The sequence below is a fragment of the Neopelma chrysocephalum genome, unplaced genomic scaffold, assembly GCF_003984885.1.
Source record: "Neopelma chrysocephalum unplaced genomic scaffold, ASM398488v2 Primary Assembly neopelma1_96710, whole genome shotgun sequence".
Taxonomy (NCBI): Eukaryota; Metazoa; Chordata; class Aves; order Passeriformes; family Pipridae; genus Neopelma; species Neopelma chrysocephalum.
The window spans coordinates 828367-851210 of NW_020925354.1; the positions used below are offsets into that span (position 1 = coordinate 828367).

The 22844-nt window shown below is 42.2% G+C and overlaps 1 protein-coding gene across 3 annotated transcripts; it reads right to left on the bottom strand.

The window, feature by feature from the left end:
- Positions 1-82: 82 nt before the first annotated feature.
- On the bottom strand, positions 83-21368 carry SNAPC3 (small nuclear RNA activating complex polypeptide 3). Of its 3 annotated transcripts, none has more exons than XM_027709237.1 (9): positions 21157-21368; positions 13365-13442; positions 12042-12126; positions 9974-10078; positions 9343-9492; positions 6183-6265; positions 4802-4966; positions 3666-3773; positions 83-2005 (listed from the first exon to the last, which is right to left on the bottom strand). In XM_027709237.1, the coding sequence occupies exons 1-9, from the start codon at positions 21366-21368 to the stop codon at positions 1858-1860; spliced, it is 1134 nt and encodes a 377-aa protein (XP_027565038.1). In that variant the 3' UTR covers positions 83-1857. The 3 variants fall into 3 exon arrangements, with proteins under 3 accessions (XP_027565038.1, XP_027565040.1, XP_027565039.1); XM_027709239.1 differs by lacking the exon at positions 21157-21368 and adding an exon at positions 20969-21097; XM_027709238.1 differs by lacking the exon at positions 21157-21368 and adding an exon at positions 20539-20557.
- Between the last annotated feature and the right edge of the window lie 1476 nt (positions 21369-22844).

The window sequence follows — 22844 nt, forward strand, 5'->3', positions numbered from 1 at the left end:
ATATGAAGCAGGACCAGGTCACACAAACAGCAAGCTTTTAATAAGAGTTCTTTGTTTTGTAGTTAAGCACTGAATGCCCCTAACTCCCACACCCAGAGTGTAGCCAGCTTCTCTCTGCCTGACTGGAAGTATGGCACTGGCCCTCTAAAATTTCTTAATTTGCAGGGACACCAATTATGAAATATATTTGACAGCAACTTTTTTAATGGAAAGAAGGTAAGTGGGTTGGGTGAGAGAGCATACTGAGGCAAATTATTTTAATGAAAGAATAAATTCACATTTTGGCCACTCCCTTTTGCCTACAGCTAAAGGAAGAAACCCCCAGACAAAAACCTGACTGCACAGAACTTATGCTGAACTCAGCATAAGAAGCCATCAAACAAGCAAACAATATATTTAGAAATTATGCTGTCTTTATGATCCAAGATCCACTGAAGAGGACTGGGAAGTCCATATATTTCTGGGAGACAGCTGAAAGAGGAGGTGGTGGGGGAGAGATGAAGAGTAGCAGCTTATGAGGCAAATACTGAAGTTGCAGTTGCAACCAGAGCTCTGTTGCGGGGGCTTTTTTAAACATCAGCACCACAAAGCAGTCTAGCTTCAACAGCTGAACTTGCAACAGTTGTGGTGGGCAAGGCACTCTGTTTTTTGCAGATTCCTGTAGGATAAAAGAACTATCACCACCTGCTGTTATCAGTGCTTGATGTACTAAAATACATAGACCAACAGCTGGCTGGCTTACAAGCAGAAAAAAAAAACTAACCTTTTTTCTTTTGTTCCTAAAAAAAGCACAGATTTATATTCATGTGACCTAATACACCACCAGAAAGCAGAGAGGTATGTGAGTGATCACTGGAGTCCTGCAAATGCTCAAGATACCTTTGTTTCAGGACATCTAAGATAATCAAGTAAGCTCTGGCAGAATCTGCAGCTACAGGACCTGAACAGAATTCAGTTTGTCACTTTGCTGTATGCAGATTGTCAGAGTAAGCTGTCTTTACACTAACGAGAATTAGCTGAGGTTTTCAAAAGAAAAGCAGTTAGCACTACAAACTTTCCTAACTTGCAAAGAACTCCAGTAATAATCCTCTTAATTCCAGAAGACTTTAAAAAAAAAGTACATTCTGTCTTGACAGAGCTTCAGCTTAACATCAGACTACAGGAAGTACAAATTGGTCACATTTTAATAAAAAATGTCATTACTTACAGTAACAGAATGATACTTAAAAAAAAGCGCACAGTGAACACTGTGCACTGTAAACAGTTAACAAAATTATTTGAAAGGCAGGCTACAGTTCATTAATCAGTGAAATGTAGTTTACTCTTCACAGAATGAGTCCTCAGAGTCACAAACCGCAGACAGCAGTAGTTTACAGATTACAAGCACCCCCATTTGCAGGCAAGACCCAAGAATTTAACCATCCATTCTGAGCTGCTTTCTCAGAAAGCATTCTCCTCCCTACAAATTCAGTGCCCTGCACCCTTGTTCATAGATGATGAGTTTTCAAGGTAAGATGTCCATGTTCTCATCCTGGGAGGTTTACAGATCCTTGGATGCACAGAACTTCTCAAAATCATGGCTCTTTTGCCAGGCATTCTCTTCTTAAACATCTGTATTTTTAGTGCTGTAATGTTGTAAAAGTGTATTATATTTTTCCATGCTAACTTAACTTTTACAATCAGAAAGCATAACAGAACGACTTCAAGTGCAAAGGGCTCCTTCCACCTCAGGTGGTTACAAACCTAACCCAAAACCCAGCAGTATGCTCAAAACTCAAGCTCTCCAGTGGTTTTAACAGCCAGACCAACAGATTCAACAATGTAGTTTCACTGAATTCACTCTGGCACACGGCAGTTTCAGTTGAAAATCCCAGGATCAACATAAGGATATGCAAGAAACTCCCCCAGTTTATTGCCTTCTGCATCGTAATGGAGCATCCGAAAACAAACATCACAGAAGAAACAAGGATCCTCTGGTGCCAGACTGTCTCTGTTGGTTACCCACCTGCAGGTTACAAAACACAAGTGTTTTTCATGAGTCCAACATGTTTGTGACAAATATCTCAACATTTTACTCACAGTTGGGGATGGCAGCACTAAACATCAGTAATACTATACAGAACAGGTACTACTGATATTGCATATTTCCCACCCCAGGCATACAGCTTATTTCCAAACTCCACACCCATTCACTGTCAATCCCAGCTGCTACAGCAGCACTTCTGAGGAATTCCTCAAACCTGCGTAGCTGGTGGAGTGCCTCAGAATAAAAAATTAAAAGGAATCTTCTGTCCACCCTGTGGCCATTAAAGTCACCCTGTTTTCCATTAATGTAAGAAACTGTGATACAGAGCAGACATGACTGACCTAAACTACTTCGAGAAGTAACCAAATCCATTTATGAGTCTAAAAGTAGGACCTGGATGATGCAGACAAGAAAGACAAGGAGAGGACTGCTGCACACTCCACAAGCACTGAAGTTAACATGAACACAAGTTAACATGTAAAAGGAGGGCCTACCATATCACTGAGCAACTAATTTATGCTAGCACTCTAAAGGTCATAACAGCTGTAGTGATTACAGATGCTATCTGAAAAGATCAGAACACACAGGACAGCCAGCCGAAGCAGCTCTGCTGACCATGGTTTATCATGTCCTCACTTATGCTTAGTGCATAATTCTGGTTTTAATTTCATGAATTTACACCACCTCTGGTAATGTCCTTCCCACCCCATCTTTCCACCATATTGACCCTTTGGCTCCACCTCCCCTTATGGCCAAATGCCTCCCAGATTACAGCCACTTGTGAAGGCATCCTAGGGGCTCTTCTAGGAACACTAGGATGGGCTCCCATCACAAAGGGAATTGGCTCTTTGCCTGATTCCAGGGAAGTCTAAGGCCAAACGAGGAAGATAGCAAAGATGCAGCTGCTGTGTCAAACTAAGGCTGAGAGCATAAGCTCCCCTGGGGGGAAAAAAAGGGCAAAAGGTGATTTTGCAAATAAGTCTTTCCAACCTATAAAATCAGGGAGCCTAGCCTAGTCTATAAAACTCTTTCAGAGGACTTTCCACTGTCTATTGGAAGTCTTTTTCATATCTAAATTAAAGAGTATAAAGAGCACCATATTCACATTCTCCTCTCTTAACTGCAGAAAATCTGCATCACAAAAAGTTCCTTCAAGTACTACAGAGCACACAGTTTTCAGGTAGAGGTTAGGAGATTCCTGTGGAAAAAGTTGCATGCCTTTTAAAAATCTCTAGATCTTATTATATTAGACAGATCTATTCTTGCTTAGATGCTAGATTAAACAAAAGCTCCATATGACTTCTGGTAAATGAACTTGCAACACGTCTTGCAGAGGGGGAAAATGCAGCATTAGTTTCAAAAGTAACTGATTGAGAGCCAAGCTCTATGTATGCAACAGAATGTGAGCCAAATAATTAGCCTTTTCATCATTTCAGTTCTTTTGAACCTCCTGAATCATCAACCCCAAATGAACGCTACCTGCGGGAGGCCTTTTCCTGGTTAGAGAGAGAACAACTGCTCAAAGAGTGAAGATTATTATTATCGTTATTATGAAATACATACAGAGCTTTGATTTCTACTTCAGCAGCACCTAGAGAGACTTATTTAAGAAGATAACAGAATCAAGAATGTAGCATACCTTGCTGTGTACATTTTGCACACAAAGCATTTTCTGGTACATAGCCAGTGTTTCTTGATTAGCAAGGGATATAGGTTCCTGTCCAGACAGTCATCACGATGAATGAGCCTTGAGGGAAATACATAATATACAATAAAGACTCTGCCACATTGGAATTTATCTGATAATAAGCACAGACATTGAATATGGTATGATTTAGATTCCTGTGTAAACTCTGACTAGATTTCTGCTTAACATTCCTTGACACAGAAGAAAATCTGGAGATAGACTGCTACTTGTACCACCTGTGCATTTTATGGTCACAAGTAAACTCAGTTTGCACAGTAACTCAGAAGTCTTCAGACCATCTCCTGTATATGGTCTTTTCAAAGCTTTTCTCTCCTACACAGGCTAACAGACTATTACCAGGTGAATCTCTAGAGGTTCATAATCCTGAGATCATCTACTTGCAACACCTATACCATTCTTTGAGTTGTATTCCTCTTGGGAGGCACTATATATTATCAATGCTTTGGTACATCAGGCTCCTGGGAACTGAAAATGACCTGTCACCCACTACAGACAATCCAAGGAGTGCTCTCTACCCGTAATGCACTGAGCAGAGTATACACCATTGTTCTACTGTTGATGTGGTGCCACCTCACAGTCATTACCACCACCTCCTTCTCCTTCCTGCCTATCCACTTCAGCCCACTATTTCAACTCCTCTGTTTCCTTTTCAGTTCCTGCCCCTTAGCTTCAAGTTCACGCTAACTAGCCCATTTGAGTCCAGCCAGAGCCTACACCATTCCGCTCCCTGCCATTCCAGAGTCAGTATGTATATCTGCCACACACTGGCTCTGCATAAAAAGAGCTTTCCCCTGTGAGTGCCATTCCTGTCATATAGCAGTCATACCATGCTAATTAGGAAGCAGTCTTTTTATGCAAAGGAAAACAAAAAGCAAGGAAGATTACTCTATTTCAGAGATACTCACATGTATATGGAATAAAAATTTTAATAAGCCCTGAAGAAGGCAGCAGAATAATCTTAAAGTTAATAAGTTGGTCTAACAAATATTTGGCGTTTCATGTCTGAAGTTTGTCCACAGAAGGCTTGCTTTCATTTGCATAAGGACTCCCAAAGAACAGTAACTTACCTTATATCTGTGATTATAATGATGTGCTCACAGTTCCCTTGGTGGCAGAAAAGGTATGGAAAGCCAATTTTAAGGGACACATCATTAAATACATAGTCCTCCATTTTAACAGACTGAAGATTTTCATAGCCTCTGTCATGAGATTCTGACCACTCTATAATTGTTCTGAAAACAGAAAGGCAATCAGCACAGCAATGCTATGAACTGTGAATGCACAGAAAAAGATGCCTTGGGGGGACATGCAAGACTCTTCACTGAGACCAGTTAAATGACGTAAATCAAAACAACTGACAAGATTTTGTAATAATTGAAGGTGATTTCACAGCAATACCACAACCCCACAGCACTGTGCACTGCTCTTGTGGAACATCTGCCTTTAAATCCCCACCAGACAGTTTCCTGAGGAGTTCTAGTCAGTGTATGCTCCTGATAGCACCCAGTCAGGTCAGACTGTTTGCAGCACAACACCTCTCAAGCAGTCCAATAATTCCAATTACTAGCAAGTTATTTGGTTCCTTTGGTCAATAACTTTGTTTTAAAGTATTAAAAAACTTTTTGGTTTTTGTCAAGGAGAAACATAAAGCTGACAACTGCACAGTTACATTTTCAAAATTTAGCACTGGAAGGGCACTGGCCACTCAATTATTTTTTGGCTTTTCAGTACACTCCTACATACAAAGCACTTCAGTTCTACAAGCTGTGTTTGTTATCACAAGCCTTTCTGCAAAGATCATTGTTGCTCATAGACAGAAAGAGAAGTAAAATAACTAATTTCTCTGAAGTCACACAACAAGTCTGGCAAAACAACAGGGTCCAAACTCAGCTCCTCCATATCAGCCATATTAAACATTTTGATCTCCTAAATCTCAGAAGTGTAAGCAAGTCTATAGTTCCTTAAAATCTCAGATTCCTTTTCTGAACAGTCACACAGTCCCAATGTTGACTTTATCGTGAAGGCATTCAGCATATTTTCAAGATTGAGCAGAACAAGCAACTTTCACACAGGTGAGCTTGTTGTCTTTCTGACCCATCTTCTACCTCACAGTCTTTTGATGGTCATCATAACTAGGGAGGGCACTTAAAAAGCCAGTACAAACTGGTACCTGCCACCTTCCGCAGCAATCCCATCCCAACAGAGCAAAACAGGATATGCAGTAAAAAAACAGATTTGTACTCTTCAAAAAGGAAGTGAATGGAAGGAACAAGTAGAGCAAGTAAAGTTAAACGTCCATGTAAAAATCAATTCAACCTGAAAAGACAGTATGAAAAGTCCATTCCCGCTCTATACTCTAAATATTCCAGTATTTAAAATACAGGAACTAAATACATTTTCTTTCCCTTAAGGTTTTTCTTAGTCAACATCTACAAATACTGCACCTACCTGCTCAGATCTCTGCACTCTGGGTATCTTCTATCATTATAGAAGATGCCTTCAAAATAGAAGAAAGCAGATTTGTAGAGATCCTGAGAGACAGAGAGAACTGTTTGTAACACTACTGTCTCATAACATTAGTGTTATGAGAGACTAAACACCTTAAACAAGAACATGTCAAAAATCCAAGTATTTTAGGTATCTAAATTATATTAAGAAACCTCATTCTACAGGTTTCTAATAAAAGTTTTGGACTGATTTTAAATGCTGATGTGACAACTAGACTTATATGATTTCCATCTATGCAGCTACTCTCCTGATACTGTTCTCCAGCCACAGGTTACTTTAGTGCTTTTCTCTGATTTCTCTCCCTATCATAGCAGTTACAAAAACATAAAACAAGAACATAAGCATCACTGCACAAATTAGGTAATTGCATGGCACCAATTTCAAAAAAGACTAATAATATTTTTTAAAATATCAGCAAGGTGTTGACCTTGGCTGGCTACCCAGTTGCTTTTTCACTCCTCTTCCCCAACAGGACTGGAGAAAGAAAATAAAACAGGCAAGCTTGTGGGTTGAGATAAAGGCAGTATAATGAGAAAAAGCAAAGGCTGCATACAGAAGAAAAGTAAAAAAAAGGAGATTTTTGGTCAGGCATTGGAATAAGCTGCTCAGGGAAGTGGTGGAATCGCCATCCCTGGGAATGTTGGAAAGGTGTGCATGTGGCACTTGGAGATATGGCTTAGTGGAGAACATAGGTTAATGGTCAGTTCAGCTTCTGCAGTTGATTTGGAATCTGGTGACTCTTGCACTGCTGGTACAAGTTCCGTGAACTGTTAATTACTTTTGACAGAGGAGAATGGTACAAATGGACTGCCTGCATGTGACAAGCTACATAATTAAGGAAGAATTTTCAAGGATGCTAGATTTTCTTCTGAGACCCTAGAAGTGACTGGACATTCCAAAACTGCATGTCTGTCTTGTTTATATAGATGTGACCAGGGAGTGCTCCCATGTCATGGTTGTGCGTTTGTTTGTGTGTGTGCATGCAGGGCCCAGGACTGCAATAATTCTCTGTCATTTCAGCAAAAAGTACTTTGTGTCCTGATCAGCTGCACTGGGTCAGGCTGGGATGGAGTCAAGCTTCTCTCCACAGCAGTCCATGTAGTGCGTGCTCTGCATTTTTGGTTAGGTAGACTTGATAATACACTGCTGAGCAGTGCTCGCACAGCTTCAAGGCTGTCTCTCCAGGCCTCCCAAGGCCAGTGGGCTGGAGCTGTGCAAGAGGCTGAGAGGGAATATATTTGGGAGAGCTGATCCAAACTGACCCAAAGGCCATCCCATGTTACATGATGCTGCGATCAGCAGAGAACTGGAGGGAAAGAGGCAGGGGCCATTAATGGTAAAAGAATTTGTCTTCCAAAGCAACAACTATGCATGGTGAGACCCTGCGTCCTAGGAATTGGTTGGACATAGAATCATAAAGGTTGTAAATGACCTCTAAGATCATAAGTCGAATCATTAACCCAGCCTATGTTCATGCACATGTTCAGCACTAAACTATGTCCCCAAGTGCCATATCCACACATTTTTTGAATGCTTTCAGGGATAGTGACTCCACCACTTCCCTGGGTAGCCTCTTCCAATGTCTGACTGCGGGGAGGAAGGAGCTGAAAACGTAAGATTAGCAAGGTGAAAAGATATCAAATAATGATGTTTTTCTTGACATAGCACAAAACAGGTCATCTTAGTAATGCTACAGGATGGACAAGGGATCAGACCCAGCCAGCACAGGCTTAGGAGGGGCAGGTCCTGTCTGACCAACCTGATCTCCTTTTGTAACCAGGTGACCCACCTGGTGGATGAGGGGAAGGCTGCAGATGTGGTCTATCTGGACTTCAGCAAAGCCTTTGACACCATCTCCCATAGCATTCTCCTGGAAAAGCTGGCAGCCCATGGCTTGGACAGGGGCACTCTGTGCTGGGTTAGGAACTGGCTGGAGGGCCGGGCCCAGAGAGTGGTGGTGAATGGGTGCTGCATCCAGTTGGTGGCTGGTCACTAGTGGTATCCCCCAGGGATCAGTGTTGGGCCTAGTCCTGTTTAATATCTTTATTGATGATCTGGATGAGGGGACTGAGTCCACCATTAGCAAATTTGCAGATGACACCAAGTTGGAGGGGACTGTCGATCAGCTGGAAGGCAGGAGGGCTCTGCAGAGGGACCTGGACAGACTGGAGAGTTGGGCTGATTCCAACAGGACAAGGTTCAGCAAGGCCAAGTGCCGGGTCCTGCACTTTGGCCACAACAACCCCATGCAGCACTACAGGCTGGGCACAGAGTGGCTGGAGAGCAGCCAGGCAGAAAAGGACCTGGGAGTTTGGATTGACAGGAAGCTGAACATGAGCCAGCAGTGTGCCCAGCTGGCCAAGAAGGCCAATGGCATCCTGGCCTGGATCAGGAACAGTGTGGCCAGCAGGAGCAGGGGAGTGATTCTTCTCCTGTCCTCAGCACTGGTGAGGCCACACCTGGAGTACTGTGTCCAGTTCTGGGCCCCTCACTTCAGGAAGGATATTGACGTGCTGGAGCAGGTCCAGAGAAAAGCAACGAGGCTGGTGAAGGGACTCGAGCACAAGTCCTATGAGGAGAGGCTGAGGGAGCTGGGGTTGTTTAGCCTGGAGAAGAGGAGGCTCAGGGGAGACCTCATCACTCTCTACAACTACCTGAAAGGAGGTCGTAGCCAGGTGGGCATCAGTCTCTTCTTCCAAGCAACCAGCAGTACGACAAGAGGGCATGGTCTTAAGCTGTGCCATATTAGGAGGCAATTCTTTACAGAGGGGGTAATCAGACATTGGAATGGGCTGCCCAGGGAAGTGGTGGATTCACCATCCCTGGAGGTTTTTTAGATGAGACTGGATGTGGCACTTAGTGCCATGGTCTGTAACCATGGCAGTGTTGGATCAAGGGTTGGACTTGATGATCTCAGAGGTCCTTTCCAACCCAGCTAATCCTATGATTTTATGATTCTATTTACTTGCAGTGCAACCAACAGGCAATGCAGGTGAATGTAGTGCTGAATAAAAACAACAAAACAAAACTCTATCTCCCTCTCTCCTGCATGTTTTCAAAACTCCTTTACGGGTAGAAGTTTCCACATAGAAAATTTTACCTTGCTGATGTGTTCTGGTGCTTGGTCTGGCTGACTACTGAACTCACCACCTATCTGGAGGTCACTGACACAAGAAATCGAGTCTCTCAGCTCAGTGAGCTTCTGGCTGCCCAGTACAAGGACTGTTTGATAGGGTTTGTGATCTTTATGCTACAAAGGAAACAGCATACAAGATTCAGATAAATTATTACTTGTCAGCATCAGCACTGCTCTTCAGTTGGCAGCGTATGGTGCATCACTTCTCTGTATGAGATTTTAAACAGCATCTAGCCTCAGCTTCTCCTAAGACTGACATTTATTAGTTATATTCAGAAACTCAAAAGTCACATTCTCCACTGCAAAGGAAAGATAGAAAGTCTGAGCTCATTTAACAAATCCAGAAAGACTACTTTAGTTTTCATGTATTTAGTTTCAGATTTTGAGCTTTCTGTGAAATAAATTAACTACTGAGTAATTACTGTAAAAGTTTCGTTCTGTAAACCACTAACAGAATGAAAGCCAGATTCTGAAAAGCCTTAAGAAATTACCACAGTTGAAGGGTTTACTACACATCTTCAGTGGACTTAGGAAAGCAATATTACTTGACTAGGGAACAGACATCAGAATACAACCTAGAGAATTTAGTACCAACCTTCTGAAATATAACAGGATAGAAGATGTTCAGAGTTAAAAGTAGTTCTCCTTCCTCAACTATATCTGTTGGATTGTCTGGCCTCTTTCCAATTGCATGTGACTCCTGGAAAAATATATACATACACATACATATACTATATTGGCAATCACAAAAAGATCAGAGCTTCTGGATAAAAGTCTGAGAAATGCTGTTCTAACCACCTCGGTTTTGACTATGTAGCCTTCTGAATTGAAAACAGTCCACTTCCTCCAAGATGGCAAAGTGAGAAACTGCTCTAATTACCAGTTTCAAGCATGTTCCTTCATTTCTCAGCTTTGCTACAAGATATCTGGCTACTCCTTGGCTACGGAGAGGACCTGCATGAAGTAATTAGAGCCTGCTGTCAATCTCCCCTCATGGAACCCAGCTGCTACCAACTTCCACTGCTTAATGCTTTGAAATGCTCCTTGAATACTTTCATATGTAAAGGGAGATTGCAACCCTCAAAATGAGAAACACTAACCTAGAAACCAGTCACAGGAAGAAGTACATGAAAATTAAAATTAGTGCAACACTTCCTCTTATTGGGGAAGCTAGACATAGCTGAAGGCCACAATTTCTCCAAAATCCAAACTCAAAACCCAGCACTGCCCTTGCCACACTACTATGTTTTAGAAAAGAAGTAAAAGCATCTCTACATTTCCATGCTACTTTGTGTTAAGACATAGCCCAGCTGTAAGAATGAGAGAGAGCACTTTCATGTGGCAGTTTCCTCCTTTTTCAACAAATCAAGAGAAAATACTGACTGCACAAGCACTTCCCACTAGCATGGACTGTTCCTCAAATTTTGTAAGAGGAACATGTACTCCTGTGAGACTTCAGAGATACTTGGACTCTGTTGCTTCCATCTCTCTTCTTCATGCAAGACGTTCCAAACTCGTGTTTCTTACTGTTCTCATCCTGTACAAGGACACCAATCAGCTCTGACACACAAACCAGTTACCACTGCTTGCTTAAAGGATGCAATAACTGACCACGTGCTCATTCTTCAGAAATAGTAGTAAGACACCACTCACTGAAAGCCTTTATGAAGGTTTCTGTTGCAAATATTTTGTCACATATTCCTCAGGCTAAGAGCACAGCATAGCTGTTGCATCATGCTGTTTACATAATGTGCCTGAGTCTGTGAACAGCTGAAACATGATAACTCATAACAGACCAGGAAACGTCAAGGGGAAAAAATGTTTAGGAGTCACATGAGGCTCCTTCCTCACTATACCTCTGTCCCTAATTTTTTCAGTAATTCATGGCTTGCTTGTTCCAGTCATGGACTTCAGCACTTCGCTGTACCTGGAAGAGTTCAAAGAATGTTTAGATGTGGTGCTTAGGGACATGATTTAGTGGCGGACCTGTCAGCGTTAAGGTAATGGTTGGGCTCGATGATCTTAGATGACTTTTCCAACCTTAATGATTCTATGAATCTATGAAAATTTATGAAATTAAATTTTCCTGTTTATGATTTCAATGACTGTGAGGAAATCATAAAAAAAGGTACTAAACACAATTAAAGAAATTCCCATATGCCTTTTGAGGGGTTGATTACTACACTTCTGTTTCCTGACAGTTCAAAATGGCTGAAAAACTTGCGTTACAAAGCTCAGAATTAGAAATTTACTGCCACCATGCTGCCACTATCTTCCTCTTTCAGCCCTACAGAAACTAGCTCACCAAAACATTAAAGCTTTGTTTCCAACACAGGACTCCAGGAGCAAAACCACTATGCATTTTATCTAGCTCTATGATAAGTTCACGTGATACCCAGCATACTTGATCCTCTACAAAAGGCTTCGGTATTAACCAAATAAAAGTAGTCATACAGTGATAATGAGCTGGAATTCCTCCTTAACTTGGTTCTAATCACCTCTAAAGAGCAGATTTCCTATCTTATCTTTCTATAAAATGTCTTTAACCTTAATCATTACCTGCAAACTTGTATCTGCAAACCAACCTTTTCAGTGTACATTTCATAGTGACAGAAGTTGGATTTTGGCTGTCTTGAGAGCCTGTGAGGTGACAGGGAACTTACCATCTCATAGGCAAGAGTTTCTTGTCTGCAAGCCCGATCCACAATAATTGTTTCTCCTCTCCTCTCTAAGGCCTTCTTTCTAATTCTGAGGGGCAGAAACACAATACAAAATTTCATTCAACAACTTCCATGCAGAATCTCTAGGTATATTTTTAAATGACATCAGCTACCACAGAGCAGCTTTCGAAGAGCAAGATTCCTGTCTGTCTTAGTATGACAGACTAACTTAAAATACTAGTCTCCCAACTCTCATAAAACCTGATAGCGCACAGGCCAGCTTGTTGACTTCAGCTTGTGTTTCTCTTTCCCCTTATGTGCAAGTTACAGGTTGTTTGAGGGCAGTTTTATATTTACAAGAAATAACAGCAAAATGTTGTTTGAAGAGGCTGTTTAGAAAAGAACACTTTGCTACCTTTGAGGAAGCTGTTTCAACTATCCCTTCCACACTTCAAAAAACCTGGATTCATGTTCTAGCAAAACACAAGGAAAAAAAACCCCACAAATATTCTCAGCCCCATGGCATAGACTTTAAAACAATCAAAAAAACTTCAGTATCATTTGTAGAAGAAAGAGTATCATACACAGAATACCTACTAAAATACATATATTTAACCACTGCATGAACAATTCCTTAACTTCCAGGACAAGTCCACTTACCCTCTAAACCTTCCTAATGGTTTTCAGTAACAATCAGACTTAATACTGATCACAATCTTAACATATTTCTTTACATTAGTACTATGTAAAATACAGCAAATCCCTGAACTGGCCAAGTAGTTCAAAGTTCTCTAACTGATGGAAACTTAATATATATTGCTTAACCTCTGAAATGCACTAGTAGTATCAATGAATTCTATACAGAGTGGGTTCAGATAACCTCTTTATCTGGTTACTGCATCAGTACTTAACACTCTGGCTGTTTCAATGTGACTTTGCGTTAATAAAGGCAAAACCTACATACTTCTTTCATAAGGCCTTGGAGAGGAACCTCACACACATGATTATGAGAAGTCCTCTGCATGCTCCAAACTTGGTTATTATTTAAAAAGTATTTAGGTCCAGAAATCCTAAGCTTTTCCATTATGTTCCAAAGACGGAACATTCTATATATCTTAATAAAAAATTCCTAGGCAACATTCAAGCAGAAGGCTCATACTAATTATCCTATCACAATCTGGTGTTTCCGGCCTTAGAGTTTTTCTGCACACATTCTCAGAAAACACACCATTGCATGGAAAGAGAACAAGCAGCCAGCCATACTTTTGTGCTTGTTTTCAACTCCACCCCAAATAAGGGTAGTGTGAGTGTACCATAACAACATACCGAAGAGTTAGCAGACTGCTATCTTCAGAAATAACATCTGGGTCCTCTTCTTTATCAGAAGACATTAACATATCAATGCTAGAAAAAAAAAGAAAATAACTATTATACATTTTTTCTTACCTCATTACAAAAATCAGTTAATCTCTTGTCATGGTTTGAGAGCCCTAAAATCCAATTCCCTAGTTCTAGCCCCCCTCCCACATCTCAACCCAGTGTGAGATGGGTTTTCCAGACACCATATGAGATTCAAAATGGGGGGAAGGGTTATATTACAAGACTGTACACATAAATAAATACTATAATACATCACACACACAATCTCAACTATCTCTACTATGATAAAGCAGTATTTACAATGGATCAAATCTCTTTTCCCTTCCAAATAAAAGTCCAGGAGGGAAGAAGGAAAAGATCCTTTCCACTCTTAGAGCAGCAGTCCCTAGGGCAGCAGTTTCTCTCTGTCCTCCATGCAGCAGCTGTAGCTGGATCTCTGCCAGTACACACAAAGGGGGTATCCAAGCCCCTCGGCCCTTCGACTCCAAGCGAAGGGTCTTCCGTGGGCTGCATTCACCCAAAGGTCGCTCCACCACGGTCATATCACGAAGCGCAGGGGTCTTCACGACGGTCTGTATCTTCAGGGGATTCAAGCCCCATTTGCAGAGCTTTCCGTGCTCTGCCTCAAGCTGGCTGCTAGCTTAGCTTAGCTTAGCAGCTGCTGTAGCACTCTGAGACTCTTCTCAAGCAAGAGTCCATCTCCCTCCTCCTAGGAGGGGTCTCAAAGGAGTTTGGGGGAGTTTTGGTTGCAGTCCTTACCCCAAACTCTCTCTCTGTAGTGACTTAGTTCTCTTTCTGCTGCTGCTTTCCTTTTCTTCAGACAACTCTGTGTCTCTTTGCTTAGCTGCATCTTGTCTCTAGCTGCTTGCTCTTATCTCTTGGCTCTCTGCCACTGCTTCTCGGTCAGTGCTGTTTTGCCGCTGCTCCCTTTGCTGCTCCCGGTGCAGAAGCTTCCCCCAGCTTTCAGCTACAGATACTCAGTCCAGTTTTAACACTGTTCCAAGTCCCTGTAGCCCCCAACTGGGGGCTGGGGGCTGTGGCCCCCCAGAGGGGCTCCTGCCCCTTCCTCGTGGCTCACAACATGGCTACTTCTCCAACAACAACTACTACAAGTACTTTCTTTTCCGGTCTGAGTGATATGTTTATGTTTTGCAGGAGCGCTCATTGGCTTAACCCCAGGGTCACCACCCCCTGGGGGTTTACCATTTTGTACCTCTAGGGGGGAAAACTGTTCCCCCCTTAAAAGGAAAAAAGAGAGCAAAATGTGAATAAACAAGATATAGCTTTTATAGCCTAAATCAGGGCAAAAGGGCAGTATGGTTGTTAAGATAAAGAACCAGAAGACTTTATATCTGGCCTTTATATCTGGCCTTTATATTTGGTTTTCACAGAGATTGGGTAAATCCTATCTCTATTTTGCATTCTGTCTAATGGAGCACAGCTGCCTCCAGAGATTTAACAAGCTCTCTAAGTTCAACATGTGCGTCAAATACCTTGTATGAACTACAAATGCCACTTTTTCAAATCCTGTGCACCTACTCTGATGTTCTGATGATATATGGCACAAGAGATTCAATCGAAACGAATTAAGAACCTCAATGTGTATGGCAAAGCTAATACCCCTGCTCAAGTACAAACATAGGCAAGCCACCACTTGTAGAGCTGTTGTAGCTCTATTAAGGCACTAATTTATGCCCCATTTCTTCCAGTAGGAGTATGACAATACTTCTTCCAGAAGCAACAGGTCCACTCTACCTTGTATCCTCTTTTCTATCCTCAGCCCCTTTTCATCCTCACTTTTCTTGTGTTTGCAAAGATCCACAAACAGATTAAGTGATGCAGGTTTCAGATGAGTCATATTAATAATATCAATCACCTTTTTACAAACATACAGAGTAATTCTGACTCAAAGTTAGTCAGAATTCTATTAGTTTCATAGAATCACTGAATCATGGAATGGTTTGGGTTGGAAGAGACCTTAAAGATCATATAGTTCTAACCCCCACACCAACGGCAGGACCACCTTCTACTAGACCAGGTTGCTCAGGGCCCCATTCAGCCTGGCCTCAAACACTTCTAGGGATGGGGCATCCACGGTTTCTCTGGGCAACCTGTTCCAGTGCCTCACCATCCTCAAAGTAAAGAACTTCTTCCTAATAACTAATCTAAATCTACAGTTATCCTCTTTGATTTCTCATGGTCTGTGGAATGGCAGAAGTATGAGAGGCAGGAACCTGAAGGTGGCTTCACCACCAGGTTCCATTTATGGGTTCCCATTTCAGGTTGTACAGTGTTGCACACCAGATGCAGGGGAATCATATATGCAATCCCTCTGCAGTCCTTCCCAGGAGCATTTTCTATTAATCACAAAAGAATTTTATCAAGCTTAAAAATAGTCTGAGAAAAAAATATTTAAAACGGAGAAATATCACCTGCTTTGAATCAGACTCAATTGCTTTTGTCTCTCCATTTTCGCACACGATATAAGTGCAGGGCTTATACCACTGCCTAAGTCAACCTACAGTTTGAATCCAAGCAAACTCTTGTACAAACCCATTTCTTTGTGGGACAAACAAATTACTAGTGAAGTCCAGGAAAAACGTTTGGACTGTACAATTTATTCTCAATACAATTTATTATTTCATTACATTTGTCTTCATTATAATCTTATAATGTTCCCCATGTCAACAATGCTGTAATGAATAACCCTTTAGAGTCGAAATGCGCAGGAATATGCCGTGATTGAGAAATAGAAGTCTGGAATCAACCATTACCAGCTGACAATAAGTAGAAGTCAGACAAAAGTCAGGTTGTGCATAGATGGCCTCGTTCTAAGGAGCCAATAGAGTCACTTTGTATTCACAATAATTTGAATCTATTATTGTTTAGTTAGTTTCTTACCATCCAACAGTATACAAAGTTTTAACCTTTCTGTTTCACAGATTTCATCCCAAAAAGAAAATAAATTTTTTTAAGTTACTGAGAAAAGGGGATTCATTCAGAAGCACCATTTTAAAAGGAACTATGCAGCAATTAGCTACAACCTCCTGGAAACAGAATCGACTTAGATTCTCACTTGAGGAAGTGGAGGCAGAAACAACTGAGTCATGTATTAAGTGCAGAATGAACCACAGCTGAGAAACAGTAATTTAACTAACATAAAGAAGGAGAACAGCACTTTGGAGAATACAGTTCAAGCACTAGCCTTTCAAATGGGGCAGTTCTCCATGCAGCATAGAGTCATGTTATGAACAGCTTACCTAATGAAGGAAAACATATCCCCCAACTCACAAAGCAACTCACAACTCACCCTTTCTGTAGAACTGACAGCATGACTAGACTATTTAAGTCTTCCTGCACATGGATCAGTGATCCCATTCACCAAAGAGCCCTTGTCACTTGAAGACCTACCATTTTGAAAAAATGACTATGTATTCAGTTCTTTAAACATCACATATGTTACTTGCATTGAAAATGTCTGTTACCTATCATTGTGAAGTTTCACTTGCATCAAAGGTGACAGTTTCCCATTTCCCTTCTGTGCATACAATGTCAGAACTCACCATCAGTACTTGTGCCTTCCTTCCTTCCACTGCCCTAGGCCAGGGATTTCTGGCTGTAGCATCCACACCATGCTCACTAATTGCCTGTCTCAGGAAAGTAACAAACATTCCCCAGAAAGCAGGGAATTACACCACAATAGACACTGTGTAAAGTACTTGGCATGTAAGTTGCTTCTTCTCTATCCTTGTAAGGACAGAAAGGTAGCTAGTGCAAAGAGGAACTGCCACTGAACTCCTGACAAGTTTCATGGACCCTTCCAAGCCCTGATACCACCATTTCTCACTCCTGAAAAGTCAGAAACCCTCAATTTCTAAAGGAAAAGCCATTATTAAAGATCAGTCTAATAATTCATTACATATGAATTGTAATCACGTGCACTGAAGCCTTGAAAGACTATGCTACAGTATGGCCTTACACACAGGCCACACTGGAGCTCCTCCTGAGTAACTCCACTGCTGCCAATGGAACCACACAACCAATATTTGGTCCACGGTCCTGAGGAAACCAGGCTTTACAAATGGAAATTATATGCTAAACCCTCCAGAAATTAAGGCTAAGTAATCAGTGCCATATATCTAAGAGACAAAAGTGCAGGCAATACAAAGTTTGCACTGGGCACCCCTCACTCCTGACTGCCACAAGCAAGGCATAGTACAGTGTCCCCACAGAGACTATTCTCTGTGCAAGACAGATACACTCAGAGCACTCCACTACAACAGCGGTGGAAGCATTTGCCACACTGTTTAATGGAATTCAAGGCGAAATGTAGTACAGTGATGAGGAACAATCACTGAAGATCTCACTTGAAAAAAAGTGCAAAGTGTTACATGAATTTATGTCTCCTTGAAAGATACTTTAAGGTGGCTAGAAATAAAAAGCCCAGAAGCAACTCTGTGGAAATGTGGACAAGGAAATAGACTACCAATGAAGCCTTTACCATTGCAACTTTAGTTTTCTCAGAATATTCTAGCAGCACAGTGAGTTTTCTCAGTTTTAGAAATTCAAAGATATTTTAGTATTTGGCCTGGTAGTTTTATAATAAGCAGATACAGTGTTCATATCACTATTTATACTGCACATATTTTAAAGGAGTACTTTGAGACACTAATACCACAAGATGTTGAATACTAATACGTTAAGAGGTTAATGCTGGCTTAATGTAGCTTTATAACACATCCCTAGAGATATTTACAACTACCCTTTCTAATAAAACAAGAAGGTCCATTAGGACTGAAGGGAAATAAGGTACCTGCAAGCCTCACCTCACCTAAAATCCACAGTGATTTGAGGCTTAGCCTGCCCCATACATGCACACAACAAATCACACAGAAGACAAAATAGAGTAACATAACTCAGCATCTCCAACATTTGAGAACTTCAATCAGTCAAATACCAATAATGAATCCCAAGGTAAACTTCACTCACAGACCATTGAGACATTTGAACAAAACCTAGAACTTTACTCTCCTGACACTTCGGTTATTTAAGAGAATTACTGATGGAATTTCCTAGCTAAGGACACCATTTTCACCAAAGTCCGGGGAAAATGCAACCAATTTCCATAATGATTATCTGCATACAACCTGAGCACTACGGAAGGCATTCTTACTGAGTCAAATGCAAATGAGTGAAGAAGGAAACTTTTTCCTGCATTCTGTTTGCAGGAATGTATTACAGAAAAAAATAGAAGAAAATAAAATAAATAAACTAAAAAAAAAAAAAAAAAACAACAACCACAAAACACTGAGATGCCCAAAGAGTTAAACAGCATTTAAACATTACACCATTGCTCCTCACCAGAAGACTCTGAATTGTCAAAATACTTAAGTGTACACTATGTCACTATATTCTAAAAAATATTTAACTGTGGATATCGAAAAACTTCATTCTGAGTCCATGAAAGATTCTCTTAATCTAACACTTTTAAAAATAGATATAGGAGTATCCACATCTTCTCTCTCTTCTACCCAGAGAAAACCTCCTTAATTTGTCAGAAGTTCCCTTAGAAATAATTCACAGTCAGAAAAATCTGTGTTTATATCCAGCATGTGTTCATTTCAGCACCTATAAAGTTATATTTATGCCAGTAATGTGACTCCAGGATATCAGAATAGATCTTAGTGTAGCCCATTGTCCTCATCTCTCCTCGGGGGAGGAATATGAGCAGCTCAGAGAAGGCAAGTGAAAGGGATCAGAGGTAGTGATTTGAGGTTGGCCAATGTTAAGGAGAGACTCAAGAGGCTAGGGCTATTTAATTTAAAAGCAAAAGTACATGAAGATTAGGGATTGGGATTTCCAGCCTGCACAGGGGAAAGGTCACACCAGGATGTGCAGGTTTATCTTCATTCTCCTGCAAAGCCAACAAACAGCTGCCAGAAGATCAGTTCTCTCCCCCTCATAGACTGCCAGTCCTTTTTCCCAAATGACCAATTTTCACTGTACACGCAGCATCAAACAGACAGCATCGCTCTGTAACACTAGCAAATGCAGACAGCAGGTGAAATGCAGCAGTTGTAAACTGAAGAAAGCAGAACAGAAGAAAAAAACAAAATGAATGCAGGGAAAAATAGAGAAAGCATGGAAGACCAGCTTGGAATTCAAATGAAAATAGCAACAGACAGGATCAAGCAATACCATCACTGCAGAGAATAAGCTGCAGCACAGGAGCCATCAAGAGACTATCCCATCTACACTGGGAGAGCTTAGAGAACAACTCCTAAAGTTCCTGCACAGCAGAATACATTCCTTTAAAACTAATGTCAGCCTCTCCTTTTACTAAGCCTAAATGGTAAAAAATTATGCTAGTCACCAGAACTCTGACAGCTGAAGCACAAAGCTGTACAGACAGGAACAGAACTCTGGCATATCTTCCTTACTGATGAGCTGCAGATAAATTGCGACATGTGATGCTTTCTACAGGAATTACTTCCTGAAATCAGGCCTCTTCTACAGGTGAGAGATGAGTCTCACTATCCATGTGACCTGAAAGCCTTCCAGCTATAGCATGTTACACGCTGCTGCTTCAACCCACAAAAAGCACTCGCATAGCTCTTGACTTCACCACCAGCCCTGAATAAAACAGGTCAATGGGAACTAAGGACCCAGAGAAGGTCAACAGGTACTGACTGTATGCTGCCAAGCTATCTGAACTCATCTAAATGATGTTTCCAAGGGATTCAAACTGAAAGAGTAGGTTTAGATTAGATATTAGGAAGAAATTCTTTACTATGAGGGTGGTGAGGTGCTGGAGCAGGTTGCCCAGACATGATGTGGATGCCCCATCCCTGGAAGTGTTCAAGGACAGGCTAAACAGAGCTCTGAGTAACCTGTTCTAGTGGTAGGCACCCCTGCCCATGGCATGGAAATTGGAATGAGATGATCTTTAAGGTTCCTTCCAACCCAAGCCATTCTGCGATTTTATGATTCCATGTTAATACAAACTTATTTCTTCATATAAGGTATATGCTTCATTTTGCAACTGGGGCTTCCTAAAACCACAAAGATGTTCAGATACCTTAAGTTTTACCCAAACAGTACTATGCTGCTAAGTATTCACCTATGTAACTTCTTAAGCACTGAACTGTTTGGTCACAAATTCAAGGCCATAACATAAAATTTCCACCAGTTGAGCACTATTCTCCAGAAAAACTGTTTTCCTTCTCCTCTGCAAATCTGGCCCACAGGGACATCAGCAAGAGACCCTTTGTCAGGAACTGTAGTGACAGGACAAGGAGTAATGGTACAAATTGAAAGAGGGGGAATTTATATTAAACATTAGGCATAAATTCTTTACTGTGAGAGTGGTGAGACACTGGAACAGCTTGTCCAGGGAGGCTGTGGATGCCGGAACTCTGGCAGTGTTCAAGGACAGGTTGGATGGGGCTCTGAGCAACCTGGTCTGATGAAAGGTGTTCCTGCACATGGCATAGGGGTTAGTAGTATATGGTCTGTAAGGTCCACTGACTCCTTAACATTCTATGATTTACCTGGGCGTTAAACACACGGCAAAGGCCCCGAAAAGGCTGCTCTGAACCGGGTTTACTAGTGCACCTCCCACCTCTCTTGAGGAACCGCTGCGGCATCTAAGGGATGGCACCGACCACCTCCCGCCACAGGCGTCCCGCTCGCACCGGCGCCGTAAATCCCCGCCTGGAGACAGCCGGGACTTTCCCACCTGCAGACGGCGCGCAGCTCGGCCGCCGTGTCCGCCGCGCAGCCCAGCTCCGCCGCCACGGCCGCGTCTGCCTCCTCCTTCTCCTCCTGCGCCTCGGCCAGTGAGAGGTCGGGCGCGCCGAGCTGCCGCCGCCACCCGCGGCCTAGCGCATCCACGCGGAACGCGCGCGTGCACAGCTCCGCAGACTCGTACTCGGGTGCCACCTCCGCCATCGCCGCCATCGCCGCCATCGCCGCCGGGACCGCGGGCCGCGCCACCACCGCCGCGCGCGTCACAGGCTGCGGGCGGGGCTGCCGGGCGGGCTGAGGGCGAGCACCGCCCCAGGGGCGGTGAGTGGCTGGTGAGGGTGGTGCGCCACTGAGGTGATGACGCGGTGCTCCCAGGCGGGAAAGCACCCGGCAGCGTTCACTTGGGAAAAAAAAAAACCAAACCAAACCACCAAAAAAAACCCCAAAAACAAACAAAACAAAAAAAAAACACGGAAGAAATAACTTCTTAAGTCGTTAGAACCGCGCCGTGTGCGTGGTTTTACAACGGTACAAACACTTTCACACGGAATCAAGAATCACATAGGTTGGAAAAGACCTCTCATCATAGACCTGTGATCTAACACCACCACTTCAACTAGACCATGGCACTAAGTGCCACATCCAGTCTTTCCTTAAACACCTCCAGGGACGGTGAATCCGCCACTTCCCTGGGCAGCCCATTCCGATATCTGATCACCCCTTCTGTTAAGAAATTCTTCCTGATGTCCAACCTAAACCTTCCCTGGTGCAGCTTAATACTATGACCTCTCATCTTATTGCCAGCTACCTGGGAGAAAAGACTGACTCCCACCCTGCTATGACCTCTTTTCATTCTACTTTATTGAAAAATCACATTTTTTCCTCCCAAAGTGAAAACTTAATGCCTTGGAAACCTTTCCTTTTACAGCATTAAGGTGCTTTATAGTATGATGAACAAGGTTGATGAAATACATAACCTTTTACTTTACTAGCACTAGTCATATTAAAGCATGTGCCAACCACCCGGAATGCCCATTGGAATAGTGTGACGAAGCTACCATGAGCACAACCTGTTAAGAAAGAGGCAGAAGTAATCTGAATTGAGCTAACCTGATACACTTGTTACATGTACCAGTTGAACCACAGCCTTCGCACTTGCTTCAGGCCAAAATATTCATGGAATCACAGATTCACAGAATGGTTTGGGTTGGAAGAGACCTTAAAGATCATCTGGTTACAACTCCCTTGCCATTGTCAGGGACACCTTCCATTAGACCAAGTTGCTCAAAGCCCTATCCAGACCAGTCTTGAACATCTCCAGGGATGGGGCATCCACAGCTCCAGCACCTCACCACCCTCATAGTAAAGAATTTCTTCCTAACATCTAATCTAAACTTGCCCTCTTTCAGTTTAAAACCATTGCCTCTTGCCCTGTCACTATCTGCCTGTATAAAAACTCCTTCTCTTTCCTTTTTTTAAGTCCCATTCATGTTCTGGAAGGCTATGATGAAGGCTCCCTAAGCCTTCTCCTCTCCATGCTGAACAACCCCAGCTCTTACTTCTCTATAAAAGAAAATAAAACTCAAAGAAAAGGCATGTTAGCAGGTGGGTTGTTGCAGCCAGGGGTGAAGATAAGACCAGAAAAATTTCATTAAAGGAAACTGGGTCTTTGCAAGCTGT

Excerpts from the sequence above, each read along its gene's own strand:
- SNAPC3 (XM_027709237.1), bottom strand. The coding sequence starts at position 21,368 with ATGGCGGAGGTGGCACCCGAGTACGAGTCTGCGGAGCTGTGCACGCGC. Across the intron at positions 10,079-12,041 it reads AAACTCTTGCCTATGAGATG|GAGTCACATGCAATTGGAAA; the intron begins GTAAGTTCCCTG and ends ATATTTTTCCAG. Across the intron at positions 6,266-9,342 it reads CACCAGAACACATCAGCAAG|GATCTCTACAAATCTGCTTT; the intron begins GTAAAATTTTCT and ends TCTGTCTCTCAG.